The 26,583-nt window shown below is 45.9% G+C and overlaps 1 protein-coding gene across 1 annotated transcript in view; it reads right to left on the reverse strand.

Moving 5' to 3' along the window:
• Positions 1 to 302: 302 nt before the first annotated feature.
• The window catches only part of EXT2 (exostosin glycosyltransferase 2), a 55,346-nt gene continuing 29,065 nt past the window's right edge, over positions 303 to 26,583 (reverse strand). Inside the window, exons 9-14 of the mRNA XM_075838050.1 lie at positions 19,655 to 19,844; positions 14,834 to 15,000; positions 11,665 to 11,808; positions 10,255 to 10,383; positions 8,293 to 8,375; positions 303 to 1,315 (exon numbers count right to left, since the gene is read on the reverse strand). Coding sequence (XP_075694165.1) covers positions 1,177 to 1,315; positions 8,293 to 8,375; positions 10,255 to 10,383; positions 11,665 to 11,808; positions 14,834 to 15,000; positions 19,655 to 19,844 — 852 coding nt within the window. The 3' untranslated portion in view covers positions 303 to 1,176. The remainder of the gene's footprint in view (positions 1,316 to 8,292; positions 8,376 to 10,254; positions 10,384 to 11,664; positions 11,809 to 14,833; positions 15,001 to 19,654; positions 19,845 to 26,583) is intronic.

Raw genomic sequence — 26,583 nt, forward strand, 5'->3', positions numbered from 1 at the left:
ACAGGATGTAACACAGGATCAGTACAGGATAAGTAATGTAATGTATGTACACAGTGACTCCACCAGCAGAATAGTGAGTGCAGCTCTGGAGTATAATACAGGATGTAACTCAGGATCAGTACAAGTATGTTCCAAAAACGGCACACCCACTTTATACTATAGAGCCCCTTTAACATCCATTTGCAATGTTCGGTCGGCCATATATGCAATAAGAGGTGGATTCGACAACCGTGTGCTATTCTACAAGGACAGTGGGTAACTTCAATTGAACAAAGATCAATTCAAAAAGGTTCCATAGGATCTAAATGAATCAATAAAATATATTTAAAAAAAAAAACATCTGTCGTCGTGTGCAGCTTGTCGGTCAACCATTAAAATCTCAAAAGAAAATACAAAAATATAGATGAAATAACTAAAAATAAACCTCTACAACATAAATCTACCTAAAAACATTAAAGTAACTTTGTTTTACTTACTTTACTTGTATCAATTTTGAGTTACAACATATCTTCTCCAGTCACACCCAAACCTGCATTCAAAATTCTGCTGCCTTCCTGTCACCAGAGCACTGCATGGTGGGAGCTCAGATGACAATTACACAGGCAGAGCCAAGTTAAAACACATTTAACAGCTGAGGGGAGATAAACCTCTGTCTGCTTACAAGGGCAGTCAGCAGATATTTGAAAGCAGCTTTGGGTGTGACTAGAAAAAAAATCATATCAATTAAAATATTTTGCCTGACATTTTTTGTACACTTCTGCTGTGATAGTCTGTTGTAAGAGAAGTTACAAAGCAACAAATTTCATGCGTTATGACGTGAACTGGAAAAGCAGCGTTTTCACGCCACCGGCTGTTATCGCTCTCGTTCTGCTGCTTCAGCAGTAACTTGTTGGGGAGGAAATACAAGTGACCTGATACCGGTCCGCTTCAGGTTCTAAACATGGTCGCCCACATGGCGAAATATATTTATCAGGAGCAGGTGTCACTGTATTTGAGGAATTGCGCCATTACTGTAAAGTCTTGTATACTGACCACAGAGATATACAATGATCCTACATGCCGGAACGTATTTTGTATGACATCACTGAGTCCAGCAATCAGACATGAAACGCGCCTGGAGAACATTGTTATAAAGCGGGTGATGATGTCATCGCGGTCAGGCAGCCGATCTTCTCGTTAAAGGCTTCCAATGTTGGGAAAACTTTTCAGCTTCTCGGGAAAGTCGTCTTTGTAGAGTACGGGGTCGGCGCGATGTTCCACCACCTTCAGGGGCATGGTGCCGAATACGGTGGCAAATTTATTAATGCATTCTGACCTGTGGAGGAAACAGGAGAGAACAGAGGGGTTAAAATGTGAAGTCATCGCAACGCAACCGGCAACAGAAAAAGGGAAGTGTTTCTCCGGATATTTTACGTCCTATAATCCGGAAAATTAACCCGATGGTCCAATCCTGCTGGGGCTCGATCTTCCCTCCAAATGCCATATAATGACTCTAAAGGAGCGTGCTGCGTTTAATTCCCTTAGTTTTATAGGAAATCCTAAATGATTGAAGGCGGCGGGTGATACACAGGAGAAGTTACGGGTCATTTACATCCTCCAAATGGGTTTTTATTCCCAATCCCACATCCATGTAACAATCCACAACTTCCCGGATTCTCTGCGCTGCCGGGATTTCTGCCTCGAAGGCTTCAAAATTCTGCAGTAACGGATATTTCCGGAGGAGACCCCGGCACTGGTAATATTATCCGGGGATGGCGGACTGAAAATACCAACTAATGGAACATGACTGAGGGACAATTGTTAGGACAATGGAACGTCGACCTTTGTGGTCTTGAGTAATTGGCACAGGGACATTGGGTTCTAAGGACAAAAGGCAATGCAAGAGCTGGGGTCCAGGGACCATAGAACAGAGACCACTAAGGGCTGAAGACAACGGCACGGTGAACACTGGGGACCAAAGACAACGGCACGGTGAACACTGGGGACCAAAGACAACGGCACGGTGAACACTGGGGACCAAAGACAACGGCACGGTGAACACTGGGGACCAAAGACAACGGCACGGTGAACACTGGGGACCAAAGACAACGGCACGGTGAACACTGGGGACCAAAGACAACGGCACGGTGAACACTGGGGACCAAAGACAACGGCAGGGTGAACACTGGGGACCAAAGACAACGGCAGGGTGAACACTGGGGACTAAAGACAACGGCAGGGTGAACACTGGGGACTAAAGACAACGGCAGGGTGAACACTGGGGACTAAAGACAACGGCAGGGTGAACACTGGGGACTAAAGACAACGGCAGGGTGAACACTGGGGACTAAAGACAACGGCAGGGTGAACACTGGGGACTAAAGACAACGGCAGGGTGAACACTGGGGACTAAAGACAACGGCAGGGTGAACACTGGGGACTAAAGACAACGGCAGGGTGAACACTGGGGACTAAAGACAACGGCAGGGTGAACACTGGGGACTAAAGACAACGGCAGGGTGAACACTGGGGACTAAAGACAACGGCAGTGTGAACACTGGGGACTAAAGACAACGGCAGGGTGAACACTGGGGACTAAAGACAACGGCACTGTGACGTTGGGTTCTCAAGACTAAGGCCCCATGCACACGACCGTAAATTCGGCCGTTATTACGGCCCCATTCAGTTAGATTGACCGCGGACACCTTTCCGTATCGCTACGGATGGGTGTCCGTGCCGTAGACCTGTGCCGGGAATTATGGAGCATCTCCGTTTTTTCGTGTTTTACGAGCCGTGCTCCCAATACGAATACAAGTTCTTATTACAAGTGTGCCGTGAGAGTTGGCTGCTGTAATTACTGGGGTCCGGAGACAAGAACGCCACAACCAATGGGTTCTCGGTACAATGGCACCACGACTAATGAAATACAATACTAGTGGGATCAATGTGCCCAATAATTCTGCCACAACTGAGAGGCGACTATTGTGGGTCTAGTAACAAAAGCGCGGCTGTTCTCAGTACACGTGGTTCTATAAAGATCTAATACCCGGCATTACAGTTATCTGGGCACCATCGCGCCTGAAGACAGCAAGTTTATAATGGGGAGGATCAGCATTAACCAATCACAGGCAGCCGGAGGGCGAGAACATCCAAGAACATGTAAGTGGCTGATGGGACAGAATATCCAGTACAGCAGAGTCCACAACGCTCCTCAAGTAAGAGCCAAAACTGGCACTTCATGTGTTGACGTGTCCGTGCTACGTGACAAGGGGCAGAGCCACAAAATATTTACCAATTAAAAGCTAAATAAATAAATAATGGGCAAGTAGAAGTTTTAAGAACTTGATAGAAGAAGATTCCTCGAGGACTGGTAAGCGGGGATTCGTATGGCTGAGGAGCGTCTAGAGGAAATAGTCAGCGGAGGACATCTTTGTGGTCTGCAACTTGTGACTCTCCAGCTGTTGGGGATGCTAGGAGTTACAGCTGAGGAATTAATCCGAAAAAAAGAAAAACGAAACCGAAATTCAACGCGATTAAATCTACGTCATCTCACACATTTAGTCTTTTTACATTCCCCCCCCCCCCCCCCGATTTAAACTGTATCTGCATCTATAGGACGCAGATACAGTTGAATCGAATGGTAGAGCAGAGGAATTATCCCGGGTAGGGGGCAGCTATAGGGCATTATACTGTGAGGGGCAGCTATGGGGGCATCATACTGTGAGGGGGCAGCTATGGGGGCATTATACTGTGAGGGGCAGCTATGGGGGCATTATACTGCATGGGATCAGTTATAGGGCATTATACTGTGTGGAGGAAAGTTGTGGGGGGCATTATACTGTGTGGAGGAAAGTTGTGGGGGGCATTATACTGTGTGGTGGCAGCTCTGGGGGCATTATACTGTGAGGGCAGCTATGGGGGCATCATACTGTGAGGGCAGCTATGGGGGAATCATACTGTGAGGGCAGCTATGGGGGAATCATACTGTGAGGGCAGCTATGGGGGCATTATACTGTGAGGGCAGCTATGGGGGCATCATACTGTGAGAGCAGCTATGGGGGCATCATACTGTGAGAGCAGCTATGGGGGCATCATACTGTGAGGGCAGCTATGGGGGCATTATACTGCATGGGATCAGTTATAGGGCATTATACTGTGTGGAGGGAAGTTATGGGAGGCATTATAATGTGTGGGGGCAGCTCTGGGGGCATTATATTGTGTAGAGGCAGTTATAGGGGTATTATACTGTGCGGGGGCAGTGTCAGGGGGTATATTATATACAGTAGTATACAGCAGGCTCAGGGGATAAATATTACTTCAATGGTGTAGCATGCAAATAGGGGGTGTGGCCTAAATAACCATTCATTATTCGTAAATCGGGGTTACATGTTGAATTAATCGTGATTTTAATTTAGGTCATAAATCGCCCGGCACTACTAGGAGTTGTAGTACCACAATAGCTGATAAGACACAAGTATGCCGTAAAATAAGGAGGCCGAAGGCTTGTCAGGGCATGCTGGGAGTTGTAGTAACAATAACTGGGAACCCACAAGCGCAGGCCGCTAATATAGGAAAAAGCCTTTGAATGAACGCAATGCAACACCCCTATATACTTCTATACATATATACTTTTATAATATTGGCTCCAGAACGTTTTAGAAATGTGAGATATTGAGCCCGGTGCATTCTTTACAGCACCCCCTCCCCCGTTCTGCTGAAGATTTGGCTTCCCTGCTGGACGTTCATGTGTTCCTACCTGCAGGGGATCCATCTTTGATTCACACACGTGGAGAGCGGAAAACATAAGTCTACAGGCCCGACAACTCCAGCCAAAACGCAGCGTCTCACGATGACTTCAAGAATGTGAGAAACCCGTCTATCCAGCAGAGCCTGGCGGACGACTGCGCCATAAACCTGCTGCGAGGGCAGCCGCAGCCAAACCGCTCGTATGTGCCGCCCGCAGTGCCCCTCATGTCGGCACTGCCTGCCCTCACATCCGATAATAGGAACGGTTATCAGTTATATAGACTCCGAACATCAGAGCAATGATTACTATAGGTGGCCATACGCATGGTCCGAATCGGACGACCATCTAATGTGTATGGGACCTCTCGACTCCACCCGACGGCAGATGTAGGGGGGGGGGTAGAGAAGGATCCGTCAGTTGGATTTCGACATGCCCGATCCATTTGTTCTCTGGGGAGATCGGACCCCGTGAGCGTTATCTGGCAGCGTGTCGCTCCCCTGTCCCCATTCAAAGAGCGTCTCGGATTACTCCCGCCCCATATTGGCAGTGTGGGGTAGCGCCAGTCTCAATATGTCATTATTACCCCGTGCTGGAGCGGTGTCACCCATCTTTTCCAGACCCCTGAATAACAGGCTGTTTATTTTTGGTTTCAAGTAATAGATTATATATATATATATATAATGAAAGGAAAAGGGTTAAGCTCACAGTCCAGGCGGGGAGCCCGGCATAGGGGATACAAGTGCAATCATTCCCTCCTCTGCGTCTTTCAATCCTCCCCAAATTCCTGCCATTCCTAAAGCTGACAGAACATCAGGAGAGCGATCAGCCCGCACGCCGGGGCTCTAGATAAGGGCTGGATGGTGGAGGCGCAGACATATGGACGGAGATGAGGTCTTTCATAACTCACAAGCCTCATTTCATCTCTTAACCCCCTCGGAGCGGGACATTTGTACAACATCTGCTTAGTCGTGGATTCCGCAGGACGCACACGGAACGAGTCTGGACGCAAGAATTCCGGTTCCTTACAGGGGATGTCCAGTTTAGAAAACCCATTTCCATACATCCTATTAGGGAATTTTGAGTTAATCTGTTCAGGATTCTCATCATAGTTTAAGTGTCTCTCTCTGGAGGACCTGTCCTGTATTACACAGACAACAAATATGAATGGACGCTGTGTAAGGCTCATTCTCCCCTGTGGTGGCGCTGCAGGAAAATTGAACACTTACTGCCAAGTTTCCCCACAGATTACATCTGATCGCTCGGGGTCTCAGCAGGGGGACACTTTGTGATCAGCTTGTTAGAAGGTTCCTGTGACCATAAGTAGACATTTTCCAAACCAGAGATCCCCCTTAACATACAAGGGACAAGGGCAATAATTTACCTGTAAGGCTGTGGGGACTTAAAGTTTTCCATAGGTAGAGACTAACACCTCCCCTGTTCTGTAAATGGTCACTGTGCCTGTCCGCAGATTCTTCCCTGTGAGAGCACTGATCACAGAATACAAGCTGCCATAAAGGGGGAGTTAAATCCTGTACTATACTCCAGAGCTGCACTCACTATTCTGCTGGTGGAGTCACTGTGTACATACATTACTGATCCTGTGCTGATCCTGAGTTACATCCTGTATTATACTCCAGAGCTGCACTCACTATTCTGCTGGTGGAGTCACTGTGTACATACATTACATTACTTATCCTGTACTGATCCGGAGTTACATCCTGTATTATACTCCAGAGCTGCACTCACTATTCTGCTGGTGGAGTCACTGTGTACATACATTACATTACTTATCCTGTACTGATCCGGAGTTACATCCTGTATTATACTCCAGAGCTGCACTCACTATTCTGCTGGTGGAGTCACTGTGTACATACATTACATTACTTCTCCTGTACTGATCCTGAGTTATATCCTGTATTATACTCCAGAGCTGCACTCACTATTCTGCTGGTGGAGTCACTGTGTACATACATTACATTACTTATCCTGTACTGATCCGGAGTTACATCCTGTATTATACTCCAGAGCTGCACTCACTATTCTGCTGGTGGAGTCACTGTGTACATACATTACTGATCCTGTGCTGATCCTGAGTTACATCCTGTATTATACTCCAGAGCTGCACTCACTATTCTGCTGGTGGAGTTACTGTGTACATACATTACTGATCCTGTACTGATCCTGAGTTACATCCTGTATTATACTCCAGAGCTGCACTCACTATTCTGCTGGTGGCGTCACTGTGTACATACATTACATTACTTATCCTGTACTGATCCTGAGTTACATCCTGTATTATACCCCAGAGCTGCACTCACTATTCTGCTGGTGGAGTTACTGTGTACATACATTACATGACTTATCCTGTACTGATCCTGAGTTACATCCTGTATTATACTCCAGAGCTGCACTCACTATTCTGCTGGTGGAGTCACTGTGTACATACATTACTGATCCTGTGCTGATCCTGAGTTACATCCTGTATTATACTCCAGAGCTGCACTCACTATTCTGCTGGTGGAGTCACTGTGTATATACATTACATTACTTATCCTGTACTGATCCTGAGTTATATCCTGTATTATACTCCAGAGCTGCACTCACTATTCTGCTGGTGGAGTCACTGTGTACATACATTACTGATCCTGTGCTGATCCTGAGTTACATCCTGTATTATACTCCAGAGCTGCACTCACTATTCTGCTGGTGGAGTCACTGTGTACATACATTACTTGGTCTGCCTCCACGTGGGAAAGTAATTTATTTTATTTTTTTTGCATTTTATCTTCGGTTTCTTGTTTATCCTGCAGCAGTTTCCTAGTTATATCTATAATCACCCGGCGTTACTGGTGTCCTAAACAGCACATTTGCCTGTCTTCGCAGTAATACGACCTCATTAGGCAGTTTTCCCTTCAATGCTGCAAAGAAGCTGGGTGAGAACTGTAATGATAGATATATAGTCACCCAGCTTTCCCTGAAACAGATGAAACTGCTGAACAGGATATTCCCCCACCTTACACCAAAGTATTTGGGGATATTTTATTTGGGGGAGAGGCAATTATATCAATCACCAGGCCACATTGTATTGTGCATTGTATATGCCATCCTCTGAAAATTACAGAGGATGGCGCTGTGAACAGATCTAACCAATCAGCGTAAAGGGCAGTAAAAGACCTATAGAAAACGACTTACATTAGACACAAGATGACATCATACACGGACTAAGTGTCGCAGAGCAGCAAAACAAAAATACATAGCGCAGATTGGTGCCCCCTGCTGGTGCATGCCGGAACACCCAACCATTCTGGGACAGGACTGCTCAGTGCTTGTTGCCCTCCCCCACATCATTGCCAGGCCTTGAAGGGCGCAAAACCATGTGATAATTTCCCCCCTCATTACAGGTAGAGTTGCCCCTTCCCCTTTTCATAGACCAGTATACAAAAAAATAAAATAAAATGAATAAAGCAAATTAATAAATGAACAATTAAATAAATATATGAATGAATGGATTCATGAGTACGTCTTATGTAGCTGACCAATGATATACAAGGACAAGGGTCACTTACCTCTCCACCATATGCGTCTGATCCAATGACAGCCCGTCGATGGCGGTGCACTCGGGGCACTTAAACTTTTTGCGCGGTGTCACCTGTCGGGGAGAAGAATTACAGAGGCCGTCAACATGTGGAATATTGATCACAGTGTGCAGGACATTGTTGTTGTTTTCTCATTGCTCGGGGTTGGGTAGCGCGGCGCTAATCCCAAGACCCAATGAAAACAGTTCGCAGGATTTGCATCCACCCCTCCCCCCCCTCCTAGAACGAGCCGGTGATGACAAGCCCTTTAATTCCCTTTTAATGACTTCTTGCACCGCCAAGGTCCCTGTGTAAACATCATCTGCTGTTGTGGAGTTTTCCGAGCTCTCTGCGGCTTCTCTGTAACCTTCAGCCGACGAGCTGCCCCCCCTCTCACCAACATCAGTGACGGGTAATCCCTGGGAGAGATAGACAGCCAGAAATTTGGTTCTTCAAGAGCTGGCGGGAACTCAGGGTTACCAACCTACAGCGCCGTTTACAAGCAGAGGAGATGCCATCGCAACACCTGATCCGGGCGTGGATGACACCACGGGAAATGTATGTGTGAAGGGCTCAGGATCAAAGAGTGGCCGATACCAGCGAGATACCCCCGGTAATACCGGGGATTGGAGAAGATGATTGCGAGATCACTTTTAAATTAACATTCGCGAGGGGTGAAATTTATAATTAACATTCCTCTCGTCAGCTGTCCCGGGGCAGACAGATGGTCTTCTATATAGAGAGCCCAGTGATTCCGCTCAGATACTCGGTCACTGGACTCTGTGCTTCAACAATGTGAATGAAAAACGAAGGGCACGCGGAAGACCGAGGCGAATGTAAACACCACCATCGAGGAGACCGATACAAATACGCTGCTCGGGGTAGTGTGGCAAGTTAGTGACCGTAATATTAAGTGTACAGAAGAGACTCGCCACTCTTGGTCGCCATCTTTTTTTTAATCAAAATTGATAAAATTCTACATTGATTTATTTCATATTAAACCTTTATATTGGTCAGAGCTTTATTTTTCTGATACAGAGCTCCAAATCCCCTGCAGAAACAGAGTAATTGATCACATTTGTGTTGTATGCAGCCACCACTAGGGGGAGCTCAGGAACTCACGGCATACTATTAACTATGTTCACACGTAGCAAATATGTCGCCGATTTTACACCTCTATTTGCGGACGGAAAATCTGCAGCGGATATCAGTGGCAGCAAAGTGGATGATATTTTAACAAACGGTATCGCGTGCTGCGGAAATTTTTCTAGCAAAAATTGACCTGCGGTGGGGATTTTTTTTTAATCCGAGGCATGTCAATTTCTGCTGTAGACAATGTGCGGATTTGTGGCAAAAGAAGAAATCCAGAAGCAAATCCAAGTGTTGCAGATGTTTAAATGGATTATCTGGGGACCCGCAGCAAAATTCACAAATCCCGATACTATAAAATAAGCTAAAAATGAAAAAAAACGCTATACTCCCCTCCCCTCAGCGCTCCCTTTGTAACGGTTCCCTGGTCCCTGCACATCCGGCCTCCAGCGATGACGTGTCGATACGTGATCGTTGCAGCCAATCACAGGCTGCAACGATCATGTGAAGACACGCCAGATGTACCAGCGAAGCGTTACATTGGTAACACCGGGGGAGGGGAGTATAGACATTTTTTTTTTATTGATTTTTTTTTGGAGGTTCTCACCGCATGGATATCTGCACCAAAATCCTCGCAGATTTCCCTGCGGCTTTATCAGAATAAGCTGCGGAAATATCCCGGAGCGAATCCAGTACGGTTGTACCTACCCGAATACATTGAACCCAATAATGTAATATATCAAAATTAACCACAGACCAATCGCCAACAAATATAACTTCTATTTTAGGGCCGCGCTATAGGACATTTTTGCCATTCAGAGCGATTACGGCTATTAAACGTTGGCGATTTATAGACGGCGTTACCTTAATTGGCGCCTTCCCTGTTACGTTGGCGACCAAGAAATTCATAGCGATGTCTTCACAATTCATATGTGCGTCCACCCAGTTCTTGATGTCTCCTGGCATCTTGTAGGTGTACAGGTAATTAAAGTACTGCAGGGCGAGACGACAAGAGAAGGGAGATCAGCGTCAGGCCGGCGGCAGCAAGAAATGATCAAACGTTCCGTATTATCGGACAATCATGCAAAGGTTTAGGAAATTCTCTTGTAAGGGACAACAGAAGTTTAAAATTAAAGGGTAACTAAACGTTCAAACTTCTGACATGTCAAACTTTGATTGGCGGGGGTCCGAGCGCTGAGACTCCCACCAATCGCTAAAACGAAGCGGCAGAAGCGCTCAGCCGCTTCGTTTCTGTCAGACTTTTTCCGGAAATCGATGTAGCGGAGTACGGACTCCATATAAAGTCTATGAGTCTGTACACTGGAAAAAGCCGAACAGAAACAAAGCGGCTCAGCGCCCACTGCTGCTTCGTTTTATCGATTGGTGGGGGTCTCAGTGCTCGGACCACCACCAATCAAAACTTCCCAAATGTCAGAAGCTTGTTGAACATTTAGTTACCCTTTAATTTGTTCTCCACCCGGTTGGTGCCAGACTATTAGAATTTCTGGACTACAGGATTCCAGAATAAAGGAATTTTACTGTACAACTTTCATGTAGGATGAGACGTGAATTTGATTTTAATATGACAAATATTACATGGAGGCAATTCCAGAAGGACTGAACGGGCAGAATAAGACATTGGGTCTAATGGCGTCTCCCCCACCCCCAACAAACATATAAATTCATAGGCCATAATTAACGGGGCTCCAAATGCTGGGACCTCGGTCAATGCCGAGATTAGGGGGGTGTCCGGTCCCGATACTGTGGGATAGTTGGCCACATACGCGTGTTCTGTCTCCACTAGACCCTCGGCAGCTATTTCCGTGTCTCCCGTAGAGTTCACTGTAGAGTGACCCCGCACACAGTAATGATCAGCCAAGTACAGGGGACCAGGCCCCCATAAAGGGTAAACTTGAGAGCGTTATGCACAAAAATCTATCACCTGACATGTCACAAGACGGCATCGATGGTGTGCAAGCCCCCCACTAATTGCTAGAATGAGGGGGCTGCAAAACACCCCTCCCCCCTCACACAGGAGATGCTGTTAGGCTATTATAGTCTATGGCCGAATAGAGTCTCGCCTGAGTGACACCAATGCCGCCGCAGCGCCTTCATTCTAGCATTTGGTGGGGGTTATTGGCATCGGGCCACCAGCGATACCATCTAACATGTCTTCAGTCCCTGCTCTGATGTATCTGGGTGGCCTATGGGCCCTCAAGGCCTTGGATCCCAGCTGTGATCGCTACGTGGGACCACGTAAGTGTCTGTAGTCACCTTGTGGTAGAACGCAGCCCCGGTCAGTACCATCGACACCTCATTGGTCCATTCAGACTCATACTTCCACTTGTTCATCTCGTGGTCCCATAGGTGGAGTCGTCCTGGGTATCCAACCAGCCGGTCAGGAAACTCTCTCCATACCTGGCAGAGAAAAGGGGATACAGTGTTATATACCCTCGCGTATGAGGGAAGACTTCAGCAATGATTGACATTAAAGGGTAACTAAACTTACATGTCAGAAGTTTTGATCGGCGGGGGTCTGAGCACGGAGACAACCAATGATCGCTAAAACGAAACGGCAGAAGTGCTCGGCGGGCGCTTTGCTGTTTCGTTTCTGATAGGTTCCTCAGAAAGCCGAGTCAGCGGTGTACAGACCCATAGAGTTTCTATTCTACAGCGCTCCGAGGACAGACGATCATAATCTTCGGTTGTGTTCACATCGGGATTGGAGCCTCCATCGCAGATTCCGCCCAAAACCCCTCACAGCACGCATCGCTATTTTCTCCGGTAAGATGACGGACGCCATGACAGAAACCCAGCAGAACCCATGAAAGTTTGGCGTCAGTCATGTGACAAACCCGGCAGAGGACCGTAAATAACGACGCGGATGTGAACAGACACATAGATTCCTCCTTTAGACGGTGCAGCCGGTCAACCAGATAATGCAACGATTTCACACCCTCAAAACGTCGCCCATATAGTTCGCTACTCAGCTTTTCCAGAAACCTGCATAAGGCCCTTTGCACATGGCTGTAGCCGCCATCACGGTCCGTGATTACGGGCACGGTGGCCGCAGACACTCACCCGCATTTGCAGGCCGTGCCCCCATTATAAAGTACAGGAGCACAGTCCGTAAATAAGTCCTCATTTTTGCGGATCATTTCTACAGCCCGGACATCTTCTTGTAAATATACGGGAAGGTGTCCGTGGGCAATAAAGATGAACGGATACGTACTAATACGCAATTACGGATCAAAATTACGGTCGTGCACATTGGGGCCTAACAGCTTGACCGAATAAGACAACTGATGAATTAGGTCTTGTTCACACTGTGCAGATTTTACTTTTATTTTTTATGCCAAACCAGAATTGGATCCAGGAGAGGAGACACTTTTACACCTTCCTTTATATATTTCTTCTGTTTTCGCTCCGTTCCTGGTTTTGGCTTAAAAACATACATGCAAAACCTGCAGCAAATCTGCACTGTGTGAACAAATCCTTGAGGTGGAAAAGCTCTGGGCCCTTCAATGACTAAAATAAAGAAGCCGTGACACCCCACGGCACGTCTATGACTCATTTAGGACCCCACCCCAACCCCCTCTCCAGGGAGCGCTCTCCTCCGACTTGCGTCACACATTCAACGCTGTTCTGCTTCAGAAATGGATGAGAAATGAGAGACGATCTGGAGACATTGCGCGGCTGGACGAGGAGTAACAGGCAGATCCCTGGCAAATACCATGGGACATGGAGGAGAAAACGTGCATAATAAAGGATGGAGGGGGGGGGGGGGGGGGTATGAGGGGGTGTTGTGAAGGATTCGTGACGCTGCCGCAGACAGACATGTCACCCCCCGAGTCAGCAGCTGGATATAATCAGACCCTCCATCTCCGTCACTTCATCCATAACTTGACCGCTGACAAGGGGATCAAAACTACAGGAAAATGAGAACAGGCTGGGTGATCATTAGTAGCACCCCGAAATGTTAAACATGCTACTGACCGCATTAAAAGGGGCTGATTTACAAGCATGGGAAGGGGGAAGAAAGGGTCAGACAATTCTCTATAATGAAGAATGAGAGAAGTTACAAATGTGCCCCTCAAATCGGGGCTGAGCGGTTAATGAGCTACTGAGCAGGACAAGTTTACGACGGGTGACCCCCAAGTCCTACCGCCGCCGCACCTCTGTATAAAGAGAAGTCACGTGTCCCGCCAAATCCTGGTCTGAAAATCATCGCATTCATATGGAGTTGCAGGTTTGGACGCACTTTAATACATTATGGAGTTGCACTGTGAGCATTTTCCCAATGTATAATATTGCTATGGGAAAAACAGACCATGGTATCGTATTGCTGGGATATGCCATGCCTTTCTGATCGGTTGGGGTCCGACGGTGCTGCGGCTCCTTCACAGCTGAGCTCAGACCCCCCCACTGATCACGATGTCATGGCGTATTCTAGCGATATAACATACAAAATAGAAAAACCCCTTTAAAAGGGTTATAAAGGGAGTCCCCCGATCTGGAATCCCCCCTCTATGAACTGCCAGGCGCCCTCTAAAGTGAAGCTGGTGGTCCCGGCCCCCGTCATGCATTGCACGGACAGCCATTCATGTCCTACAAATGTCTGACCAGATGCCAATTGCAGAAACCGAACCCATGAAGATTTTCTTATCTCTGCGACTACTAAAGTCACTGCCCATAAAAGGTTATCACCCAGCTTTCCAAAGACTATGAAAGGCATATGCATTTGTATTGTACTCAGTTTCTAATTTCCTCTTGCTCTGCCTGTGTAAGTGTCAGTCTTCACTGTAGCTCTGGTGTTCTATACATGAAACGGGAGGATCAGGATGAACTGAGCTGCAGTAACCAATCAGAAGCCTTGAAATTGAGCTGCTGTAAATGTAACCTAATATTTTCTTTTTGTAGCTCGCCAATGAATTAGGGAGTAACCCTTTAAATCCGTGTTTTAGACGGCGGCGCGTCGGTCTGATCCGTCCTGATATAATGATGCAAAAAATATCCATATTTGTTAAAAGTCCTAAAAATATAACCAGAGTCCGATCCTTCACATCATCTAGCAAAGGGAACCAGGCCAGTAAACAGCAATATGAAGTCTCCGTAGAGCAGTAAAAAGCCAGGATGTAGCAGTGTGGAAGGCTGCGCGGGGCAGAATTCCCACAGAACCCACTAGTCTGGCAGCTGGCACCAATAACGTTATTGGCGAATTCTCCAGGGACGCCAAATACAGACCTCAAACCCAAAGACGACAGGGAACAGATATGCCAATCCAATGCATATTCTGCCACCGTAATCAACAATTAAGCATCTTAAAGAGGAACTCCATACACATATACATCATAGAAGGCGGGGGGCTGCCTTTAAGACTAGGCTCCATGGGTGGCAGTCACTATTAGCAATGCAGACCCTCATGAGAAGGGGGTTCACTCACCTCATAACCAAACTGCAGCTCGTCCGATGTTAACATGATGATGTCATCATCAATGGCTAGCACCGCCTCAGTCTCGATTTCGTCATAAGGAAAGAAGCGGTTACTTAGTTTATTCTCAGCCGTCTTCACCACTCTCAGGGGAACACGGATCTTGGGCCATAGACTTTCTGTGGAAGGAAACATCGTTAGACGAGATGGTTTTCTATAGACATGTTACAGACATGGTAATGTGTCATCACTCAGCTTTCCTAGACTACAGAAGAGCACATCTGGCTCGTTATGCCACGATTCATCCTCTTCTCCTGTACTGATGTATTACTAGGCAGCTTTGCTATTCCAGACTCCAAGCAAGCTGGGTGACAACCCCAGGGTAGTGTAATGGTGACTGTATTTGTTTTTCCCCAGCTTTCCCAGAAAAGGAGAACAATTAACTAATAAAGAACTTATTTTTGTCTTTTAATAATCCTGGTTTTGTCTGTTTTTAGGGGGTAAATATTCTTGAATACAGTGCCATCTAGTGGTCAAAAGGGAACGAAAAAATGCAATTGCAATTCAAGTTCTTAAAGTGGTCGTCGAGTTTAGAAAACCCATTGTCACACACTCTATTAGGGCATTCTGAGTTAATAGAGGGGGGTCTGCTGATCACGATCCTCATCTCTTGGTCAGAGTGGAGAGCGGTTATAAAGAGCGCCTCTCTCCCTCTCTGGAGGACCTGACCTGTCCTGTAACACACAGACAACACATTGATATGAATGGACACTGCGTAATACTTCATTTCTCCTGTGGTGGTGCTGTAGGGAAACTAAACACTTACTGCCCATTTTCCCCGCACATTACAGCTGATCGCTGGGGGTCTCTGTTGGGGGATACTTTGGACAATCCCCATTTGTTAGAAGGGACCATGGAGTGAATTACAAAGTGGAGAACTCCTTTAAAGGGGAATTCCGACCTTGCAATATTATGGAATATCACTAGGATATGCAACAAGACGCTCGGTATGAGGTCTGACCTCTGAAACCCCAACAAAGAGACCAAGGTCCCTTTGGCATAGTCCCTGCGCAGCGGGCGGCCAGAAGTGTTGCCGTGCAGGGAATCAATGAAGAAGCCGCAGCATACTCGGATCCTCACCGATCAGGAAGGGATGGCATATCCTACCAATATGCTGCCAATGTATATATTTTTTATTTTGGGAGGGAACCCCTTGTCTGGGAGCAATTTCCATGGCAAAATTATATTAGGCAAATGCTTGAAGTGCAATTTAATGTATTAAAGTAGCTTCAAACCTTAAATGAGTGGAATGATTTTCAGACTCTCTATAATGTACGGGCAGAAGCATTTGATTGGACACTTGCAAGTCTTTTCTATCCCTTCCTTCTCTGGATTGGACAGAAGTCCCTTCCGCATTACTCCTGCACCGCGCCGCCCCCTCCTTCCCGCTGAGCAGGTAACGACAGCGCACCTCTATTCAGGTGAATGCGGAAGTTACCTGCATAGCGGGTGATCAGGAATGCAGGGGAAGACTGAGGGGGCTGTAGTGCTCAACTAGTTCTGCAGCCCCTTCAGTCTCAGGATTGGTGGGGGTCTCGGCAGTTGAACCTCCACTGATCAAACAGAGACGGCATGTCCTAGCGATATATATGCCATCACTTTCTAATTTGATAAACTCCTTTAATACCAGATCTCCTATTATAGTCCCAAACATCATGGATTGTGTCTCTTTAAAACCTCGTGAATGGGCTCCAGCCTGTAGCTATTAAGAGTCTGGATACGGATCTCAATTCCCTGGTTAGAACCCGTTAAATCGGGATACATTTTCCAAGTGTATCCTCTGCTGGACGGAAGCATCAAAGAAAGAAGATGAAGATGAATGCACTGGGAGCATGGCTTCTCTGCAGCCGGCGCATGGATTCCCCGCAGTTTTCATCGTCTGACCGCACCATTTGTTTAGAATGAAATGAAAGCTACAAGAAGGAAGAGCCGGGGGAACCTTGAAGTCTCCGCCGACGTCTCGAGTCCTCAGCCAAAACGCAGGCCGGTTAATTTTCACTTTTGTTGGCTATTGCAAGGGGTCGATGAACCTCTCGGAGGCGCCTGGTGGAGCGCTGCGACTGTGACGACTTCTTACTTACATATGGTTGGCCGAGCCTGCTGAGCAGTAATATCGATTTACACCGTGACGTAAAGCATGTGCTGCGCTAAAACCAAATTTTTTACTACTTATGGACACGGAAGAAATAAAGCAAAATCTCCAGGAGTAAAAGGGGGGGGGGGGATATGATGGAAAGCAAGAACCCCAATAATGGGACATGGTAATGTGCAGTCATGATGTCATCGGTCGCTCCTGCGTAGTAATCATCAGAGTACTCATGGCGACCGATGACATCATGACCGCACATACCTACATCCCTCCATTGCATAGAGGGGTAAGTGGGCCTTCCCTATACAGCCTGCAGGGACCTAATGCAAGACATAAGTAGAGTCAAGTGTGACGTCATTTACATCAGTCTTCCACCTGCCTGCTATTTACAGCAATCTCGGGGAAGTAGATAAACACCAGATCAGCGGCCCCCACCATCACAACCAATTTTGTTTTATTTGCTCCAATGCATCCAAAATAAAAAATAAAGCAACTTTGCCAATAGTGGCGATTAAAAATCTATTACCGTTTTGTATATATAGCTCCTAAGACCAGTCTGTCTCTATGGTTACAGACTACACTGTGTAGTCGGGTCCTGGTCATGTGTTACTCCACTACTGCTGACTACGCTCCTTGATAACCTACAGACCGTACAAGAGGAGGAAGAGGAGAAACACGACTGCAGGAGGAGACTACACAAGGTTTGTTTACAGTTTTATGGAAAGACATAGGTCTGCATAGGAGCTGTATACCAAAAAACATATTTTTTTTTTATGTTATAGGGTAACTAAACGTTCAAACTTCTGACATGTTATAGAGACATGTCAGAAGTTCTGATTGGTGGGCATCTCAGTGCTTCGACCCCACCAATCGCTAAAACGAAGCGACAGAAGTGATCGTGTCAGCGCTCAGCCGCTTCGTGTCTGTCCGGCTTTTTCCGGAAATCAATGTAGTGGAGTGCGGGCTCAGTAGAAAGTCTATGAGCCCCGTACTCGGATACATCGGCTTTCCGGAAAAAGCCGAACAAAAACGAAGCGGCTGAGCGCTCACACGATCGCTTCTGCTGATTTGTTTTAGCGATCGGTGGGGGTCTCAGTGCTCGGACCCCCACCAATCAAAACTTCTGACAGGTCACTATGACATGTCAGAAGTTTGTTGACCGTTCCGTTCCCCTTTTTAAACTATTTACAAAGTTGCTTAGGTGAAGCGGCTTCATCATAAAACCGCTGTCGTCTTCGGGAGAACTATTATTTTAGGTTTTCTTATTTTTGCCTGCTTATTTTGTATATTAGCATTATATAGAGATATATATATATATAGATATATACATACACACACATATACATACACATAAAATAAAAAATATATATGTATTTTTGGGAAAGGTTTTGGCCATGATATATTATTTCAGCTTCCAGGTCCCAATTATAATGGAATCGCAGCGATCATAAAGAAGTTACTTAGCCGGGTAATAAGGAAAGTCTTATCTTCTGATCACTTCAAACTCATTTCTCGGGCTTAAGTCTTCAGAAACATCCGGCTCTTAATGGTCAGTAAATGGCAGGAGCTTCTTGAAGGGTGAGGTCAATTGTGCAACACAGCCGGAGCTGAAAAGCGGCATCTATAGACCGCAGCGTGCCCCCCAAGTAGTGGTAGGTGGGGGGTACGCTATACATAATAATACACATGAGGGCGTGTGAATTTATGCAGAGGGCGGATCATCATTAAAAGCAGTCCTATTATTTCATCTCTTATTGGGTAATCTTACAGATATAAAAGCAACCACAAAAGACAGTGAATCTCCTTTAATTCATCATCTGATAATCCGGCACTTGTAATATAATGCGGTGCAGCTTTTGGGTTCGCCTTTTAATTTGGGATTTCTTTCTGAACGTTTTCTACCCTTGCAAGTGATTTTTATATGGTTTTCTAAAAACAGTCCAATAATCCAGAATACCCGATAGTCCGGCACCTACCATTGATACCGAATTAGAGGAATTTTACTGTAGTGGGATCCTTGCTCGTTGTAGGTTGAAAACAACTGCTACTATGGCCAATTCTCAGGCCGAACATATTAAAAACAAGTACGTATATACACGGCAATAGTTTTTCCTATGCCCTGTGCTGCAATGCATTCTGGGAGCTTTTTCCATACAAGAGGAAAGTAAATTATCTGGGTGACCACTACATCTTTAACAATGCACTGCAGCAGAGCATGCTCCGTATAGACACTGAACCAACAGATGGCTGCAGTGAGGCTATGGAAACCAGCAGAATTTTGAATGCAGCTCTGGGTGTAACTGTAGATTTGATACCAAAGCTTAGAATTAAGGATGGCGCCATCAGGCCTATGTGTGGCCTACCATGGAAACCCAATCCATGATTTCCCCCCTTACCTCCAAGTATACAGTTCTGATGCTTCCAGATATGTTTAGAACATACAAGGGAGGTTCTTCATAAACATGAATATTTACCTCGACCAAACGTATACTTTATTTCAATAGGGAGATAAGCGTCTGCCATATAACTCTGACGCTTATCTCATTAGGTAACTCTTTCTCTGGATTTTATGCTGTGATCAATGGGTGCCGATCAAATGGGCGAACCCAGGGAAGGGGTGCACATACTTTTGGCCATGTCATTTCTGTAGTGATTTACCGGTTGCTGATGTATTTATAACGTACCTTCAGGAGGAATCTTATTCTGGTTATTCCACACCACCAAGAGCTTGGAGAGGCTGGGGACCTTGGACACCTCTGTGATGACTCGGAAGAGACTTTCCACGCGATCGTAGGTCAACACCACAGCGGTGAAGCCCTGAGACTGAGGTGGGATTAATGGCAGAAAGAGAGGGTTGCTCACGCTGCTCCATTTCTACAGAAAAAAACAAAAAGAAACACAGAATTATGAAGGAGGTAAAAAAAATAATAATAAAAAAAATTACAAAAATCAGAAAGAAATAAAAGCAATTACCAAGATACGGAGACCTCGCCATAAGAGCTTACATTTCAAAACGTCAATCAAGGACAATACGACTACTAATACTAGGGACTGGAGTCGTCCTTCTCCGTCAAGATGTTAATATTTCCGTTAAACCGTTTCTTATTTATATCTGTTCCTGGGAAAGCTGGGTGATAACAAATATGGCCACCGTTCTACCTCTCATAGGGGCCGTCGCCCAGCTGAATGTCTGAACAATAGGCACCCAACTTTTGGGCTTCAACAGATCCTGGGAATGGGGATGCTTGGTCCCTTATAGAGAAGTAAAATAGCCAAACTCCAACTTCCGTATGCCCCAATAGGACATATATTAGCCAGAGTAGCCCCCGCTCAGTCATTGGTATGGGCTCCATGTAATACAACTTGCCCTGGCCGTATTAGCTGATCTATGAGGGTTTCATGAGCTGGACCCGCAGCTCCGTTTAAATTAGAAGTTGTGGAAACCCCAGCCGAGCATGCTCACTACAGTTTGGACCCTACTAATCTATAACAAATTGATATGATAAACTAAAAGTCTATCTTGGAAAAAAACCTTCTCTGGACCCTTTAAACATTGTATCTACCTTCGCAATTAATTTTCAGATTGTGTCTACAGCTCCTGTGCAGACCTACGTGTCTCCATGGTAACAGACTACAAACAAACCCTGTGCAGTCTGATCCTGCAATCATACTCCGTCCCCTATTTCTTGCTAATAGATGCACATTCGATAGGTTATCAAGAAGCAGGAGGCAAATGGGGAGTATGACTGAAGGATCAGACTACACACCAGGTTTGTTTGTAGTCTGTTACCATGGAAACACAGGTCTAGATATGATATGTAAACAACGACCGGAAAATTTTAAAATTACGACCTATATCATAAATTACTTTATATTTTCAGATGTATTGGAACACATTTTTTTAAAAGAGTCTTTACGCTTGGCTGGAATATTAAGCAACAGGTGCCTGGAAAACATCTGCACATGAGTGATTAAAATCATCCGAAGGAGGGAACTCTTTAATTTGCACATATTAAAAAAAGACATTGATAAAAATAATATTGATGTCTTAATCTCTCCGAAAAGAAGAAAGAATAAAAGCAAGAATCGGCTGATCATATCGATCATAAATCACATTTTCTTTTCCTGCTCTGCTGCAAAGTCTCAGCAGCCGGTGCCAGCCCTGTGCTAACAGAATACGAGCGGGGAAAGTACGGCTCATTATCGCCGTCAGGGCATCCTCAGTGGAAACTCAAATTTTTTTTTTCTCTTAATCCCAGCCTGGCACAGACTGGAAAGCCCCGAGTATCTGAAGCCGAACCATTTTTCCATGGGAAAGGAAATTGGACGCAGTGTAGCCGAGACGTAGCTCTGACACAAAATGGGCATGCATAAAATAAAAAAGGTAAATAAACCTGGCGATACAGACAGATTAAATGACTCAAACAAAACGCCGGTTGTTCTTGGGCAAGGGGGAAAAAAATGGCCTAAGAGTCCATTAAAGTTTTTTGGGGGTTGGGGCGTCCAATAACAGAGTCCGTTTATAAGATTGAATATACAGAGTTACAAGATTTTAATTTTAATTAGGGTGACTATAACTTTAAGCCTTCGCTCCCGAATCCTGCCAAGGAGATGGAACCCAGAGGGGTTGGCAAGAGCGGGCACACACAGTCTGTTCCTAATAAGAGCCCCATGCAGACAGGACGGGGGGGGGGGGGGGTGTGGTACAGAGCTCAGAGCGGGCACCGCTAGACAGGAATTAATAAACACATAGATACGTTCACTTAAAGGAAAAAAGAAAAACCCTAACAAATAAATGAACAATCCGCAGTAAGACGAGGGGTCCGACCGTAGCCTAAGGAAGGAGTATTTAGAATTTCGGTAATTCTGTCCGGTGACAAAAATATGGCATAGTTCTGCGCTGCTGCCTACTGGACGGACAGTGCCAATCAGCCCAGTTCAAATGTGTTCTCTCTTCACCACCTTGTCAGTAAAACGATACGTGAAGGAAAAATAGAAACTGTTTATTCCGCAGACTCGATTTCCTTTCATTTTTCCATAAAGACTCATTAAAAAAGGACTGAAACCCTTTCTTTGTAAATCCTTTAATGCTGGTTTGAGTCTGAGTAGATTGTCTTATTACTCCTTCAGCCCCTGCTCATCTGGAATGTCCCAAAACTAGAATGGCCACAGCAGCACAGAGTATTTTAGAATGCATTTTTATCTGGTGTGAAGCAAAGCTACACAAGCCAGGGGCATGATGTAAATAGGGATTCAAGACCAATGATGGGAGAAAGTGCCTTCCAACAGTACAGAGTATTTCAGGAGAGGAACGCACTGATCTTATGGGAGGCAGTAGTGCCCGGAGTAAAGTCGACAACTCCCAAATCAATAGAGCAAGTTCTGTGCAGACACCTAACAAGAAGGAATGCTGGGAGATTTTAGCTCTGAAGCCTGCAGTCTTGTGAACGCAGCTCTGGAGTATAATACAGGATGTAACTCAGAATCAGTACAGGATAAGTAATATAATGTATGTACACAGTGACTCCACCAGCAGAATAGTGAGTGCGGCTCTGGAGTATAATACAGGATGTAACTCAGGATCAGTACAGGATAAGTAATGTAATGTATGTACACAGCGACTCCACCAGCAGAATAGTGAGTGCAGCTCTGGAGTATAATACAGGATATAACTCAGGATCAGTACAGGATAAGTAATGTAGTGTACACAGTGACTCCACCAGCAGAATAGTGAGTGCAGCTCTGGAGTATAATACAGGATGTAACTCAGGATCAGTACAGGATAAGTAATGTAATGTATGTACACAGTGATTCCACCAGCAGAATAGTGAGTGCAGCTCTGGAGTATAATACAGGATATAACTCAGGATCTGTACAGGATAAGTAATGTAACTACACAGTGACTCCATCAGCAGAATAGTGAGTGCAGCTCTGGAGTATAATACAGGATGTAACTAAGGATCAGTACATCATAAGTAATGTACAAGGAGAAAGCAGCAGCATTCACAGGGAAATCAATGAACGGGTGCCCAGCAAAAACGTCCTGATCCTCGGACGAAATGTCAGATATAGCAAAAGAAGATTTGCGGCACTCCAATGAAGAAAATGGTGGTTTATTTAATTCCAATACAAAAGCGACGTTTCAATCCTACAATAGGATCTTTATCAAGCATGAGTAATGTATGTACACAGTGACTCCACCAGCAGAATAGTGAGTGCAGCTCTGGAGTATAACACAGCAGGTAACTCAGAAGGAGAGAGTCCCTGTGTCATGTACCGCCCCCACAGTCCCTGCACTGGGCATTACATAATCAGGGAGATATACGGATACTGGCGCCGACTGATCAGTTCACCCACCTATCGCACTTATGTATCGTTTGGTTTGAACACAATCATTTTCAATGCAAAACATAGAAGATACGGGACGAGCGCCCCGTTACAGTAAGGTCTGCTGCATCTGCTGCATTCTGATAAGAGGTGATGAATAACAAAGGCTATATTTAGTAATGATCTGTGTGGAGGACCTGACGCTACCTTCATCTGATCTGATCCGTGTTTTATGCATTCACTCCTGAGAAAGGAGCAGACCCGGCTCTGCAGAGCTGCACATCCCCTCCAGCTCCCCGACACAAGGCCCCCATTGTCCCATTTATTGAGGACTCACGCTGATGCATATTCACAAGCATGGCCGTGCATATGGAACCAGTCAGCAGGCAGTGCCACTACCAATTATCCTGTTGTGGAACACGGTATAAACAAGTCAAACTTCAGAGCACCTTGGTGTATGATGTGACCCAGGACTGCAGTTTACAACAGAGCCGCCTCCGCCCTAAATATTCGCTTTGCTCAGTGCTGAATCGCTTTCCGAGGCGGCCAGGACGCCGCTATTATCTGTTATTTTGTAAGTACTAAAAACACAAACTGCGCGTTTCATGCCGCTGAAATCTTATAATAAAAAGCATGATCGTTATAGCAACATTGATGTTTCTACTGCCAAACAATTTATAGCGACTGTATAAAAAAAAATTTTTATGTGCCGTATGTGCATAGTGGAGTGCTGCGTCGGTCGCAATAAAGTCTACTCCTGCTGCAGTGCTAGGTTGTCAGCGCTTGTTATCTAGGTGATAAATAATGGCTTCAACATGGACAACGAAAACAAAATATTGGAAAGGCTGTAAATGTTGAACGTATATGGTCACTGCCTCCAACTAGATCAGCACCTACCTTTACTGAAATACTCTGTGCTGCTGGAGGACTCTCTTCCCTTACACATTGTGGATTACATTAAGATTTAAGTGCGCGATGAGTCCATTGCAATTCATGATGCATGTAAATGGGGGGGGGGGTTATGTCTTATTCACATGGTCCCTCACAATCCAGAGCAGATGCGCCCACTCACCTGTACTCCCCTCCTCACATGACAGGACTTCCCGTCACATATAGCTCTGTCCTCACTAACATCATCACATGAGTGGACAAGTCATCACCTTCACAAGAGGTGCATAATCATTTCCTGAAACACTCTGTGCTTCTGAGTTTCGTGATTTTTCCACTAAGCAACTCTCAGACTGTGACCTTCCACTTGTCTCCATACCTCTCCTCACATTATGGACACGCAGCCCTGTCCTCACTAAAAAAAAATCACATGAGTGTACAGGTCATTACTCACCGCAAGATGAGAACACATCCCTTCTAAAATACTCTGTGCTGCTGGGACGTCCCTTCCTTCCTCCCACCTGTCTCCATACCTCTCCTCACATCATGACTATGCAGACCTGTCCTCACTAAGCCCATCACATGAGTGGACAGGTCATTACTGACAAGATCACATGCTCCTCTCCTGAAATAATCTGTGCTGCTGCAAAAAACTATTTTTCCCAATATCTCCAAGTCTGTAACCACCCACTCCTCTCCATTCCTTTCCAGACACCACCAGTCACCTAAAATCCTGTCCTCACCAACACATAAGTGGACAGCTCACTGCCCAGCCCAAGACCGGAACGCTCTCCTGAAATACTCAGTGCTGCAGAACACCACCTTCCCCCCAGGTGCCTATTTTTCTCCTCCTTTTATGACCCTGCCCTTGACGCATGCATGTAACTTCATCACGAGTGGACAGGTCACTGCATCCCACAACCAACCTCTCCTGAAATACTCGGTGCTGCTGTTATTACTATGCTCATATTAGTCGCAAATTTACTCTTCTGTCAAGTTTAAAAAATTCGATTCAGCCTTACTGGGATTTTTTTTTTTTATTACTTCTGACTGTCTATCCTCTACTTTATCTGTACCCCACATGAAGCCGTCATTCTAAATAAAGTCCAGGCAAATTAACAGAATATTTGGAGCCGTTAATTTGAATACCTGCTAGCAAATAAGTTGGCACCGTGACCCGGAGGTGGCATAGAGCTATGAACATGTATCCTCCCCATGAATACAGCACTTGTGTCCCAGTAAGATGAGACAGATCCCAGTAATTAGCAGGTGCTGCCCGAACGCCAGATAAAACAGCCACGAGAACCCAGCAGCTGCCCGCCTCCACCTGCTGACCCCGAGAGGACGGCGAAGGACACAGCCGAACTTGAAAATAAACCACCAGGGTTTTTAGAAGGAAAGGGGTACTGTGAATAGACATGCCCTTGTACGTGCCCGCCCAGTCATGGCTGAACAATGCCCAGTCCAGGGTCCACATCCCATGCTGCAAAGTCATTATCACCCTGACAGCCGCTGGGACCGGCCGCCCATTGAAGCTTCCAGTTAACAAGTGGCCCCTGGAAGGAAAACCACTTTAAAAATGGGCCTTTTAAAGCTTATTCTCAAGTGCCATCAAGAGCCGACCCCCTGCCTGGGCGTCTGCTGTCTGAGACCTCTTGACCTTCTGGGCTTCAAAAGGAAAATTCAGGCACCGGCAACGCCAATAATTCAGTGACGGCTGGAAAGTGGGAACCTGGTGGCTGCTGAGCTGCAGAAGGAAATGGGCCGAGGCAGCGCCGTTACTATGACAGGGCGTGAAATAATGACTAATGCTTGTAGTTTCTGCAGATGTCTTGATGCTGGATGGCGGCTGAAGAGCTGACACTTAAATGTAGAGCGCTGTGCAACACCTTGAGAGTGTCTCAGAACTCGCAGAGCTACTTAAAGGGAACCGGTCATCAGATCGGACGACCCTGAACAGTAATATAGGGGCTGGAGCGACATTTCAGAACATATTCCTGTTTAGAAGCCGGAATAAATTATGCCTTAGAAAAAGAAGAAGGTTTAACGGCCCCTGCGTCGTATGCAAATGACTCTCCAAGTGACCACTGGACGCCCTGCGATCTGCGCAGCAGCCCCTCCCATTTAGATTTGACTGACAGCCGACGCCTCCTCATCCGCTGCTCCCTGCAAAGAGATGTCAATCAAGCCTAGATGGAAGGAGTTGCCGCTGAGAATACAGGACACTTGCCTGCTGAAGAAACGCCCAGTGGACACTTCAGGAGTAATTTGCATACGGCACAGGAGTTGTTAAAACTCCTTTTTCGAAGGAATGCGGCTTGCGGCTATACATAGATATGCTTTAAAAGTCACTCTAGCCCCTATAAACAGGTTTTTCAGGTGAACGAAGCAACTTTAC

Source organism: Rhinoderma darwinii, chromosome 9 (assembly GCF_050947455.1).
Source record: "Rhinoderma darwinii isolate aRhiDar2 chromosome 9, aRhiDar2.hap1, whole genome shotgun sequence".
NCBI lineage: Eukaryota > Metazoa > Chordata > Amphibia > Anura > Rhinodermatidae > Rhinoderma > Rhinoderma darwinii.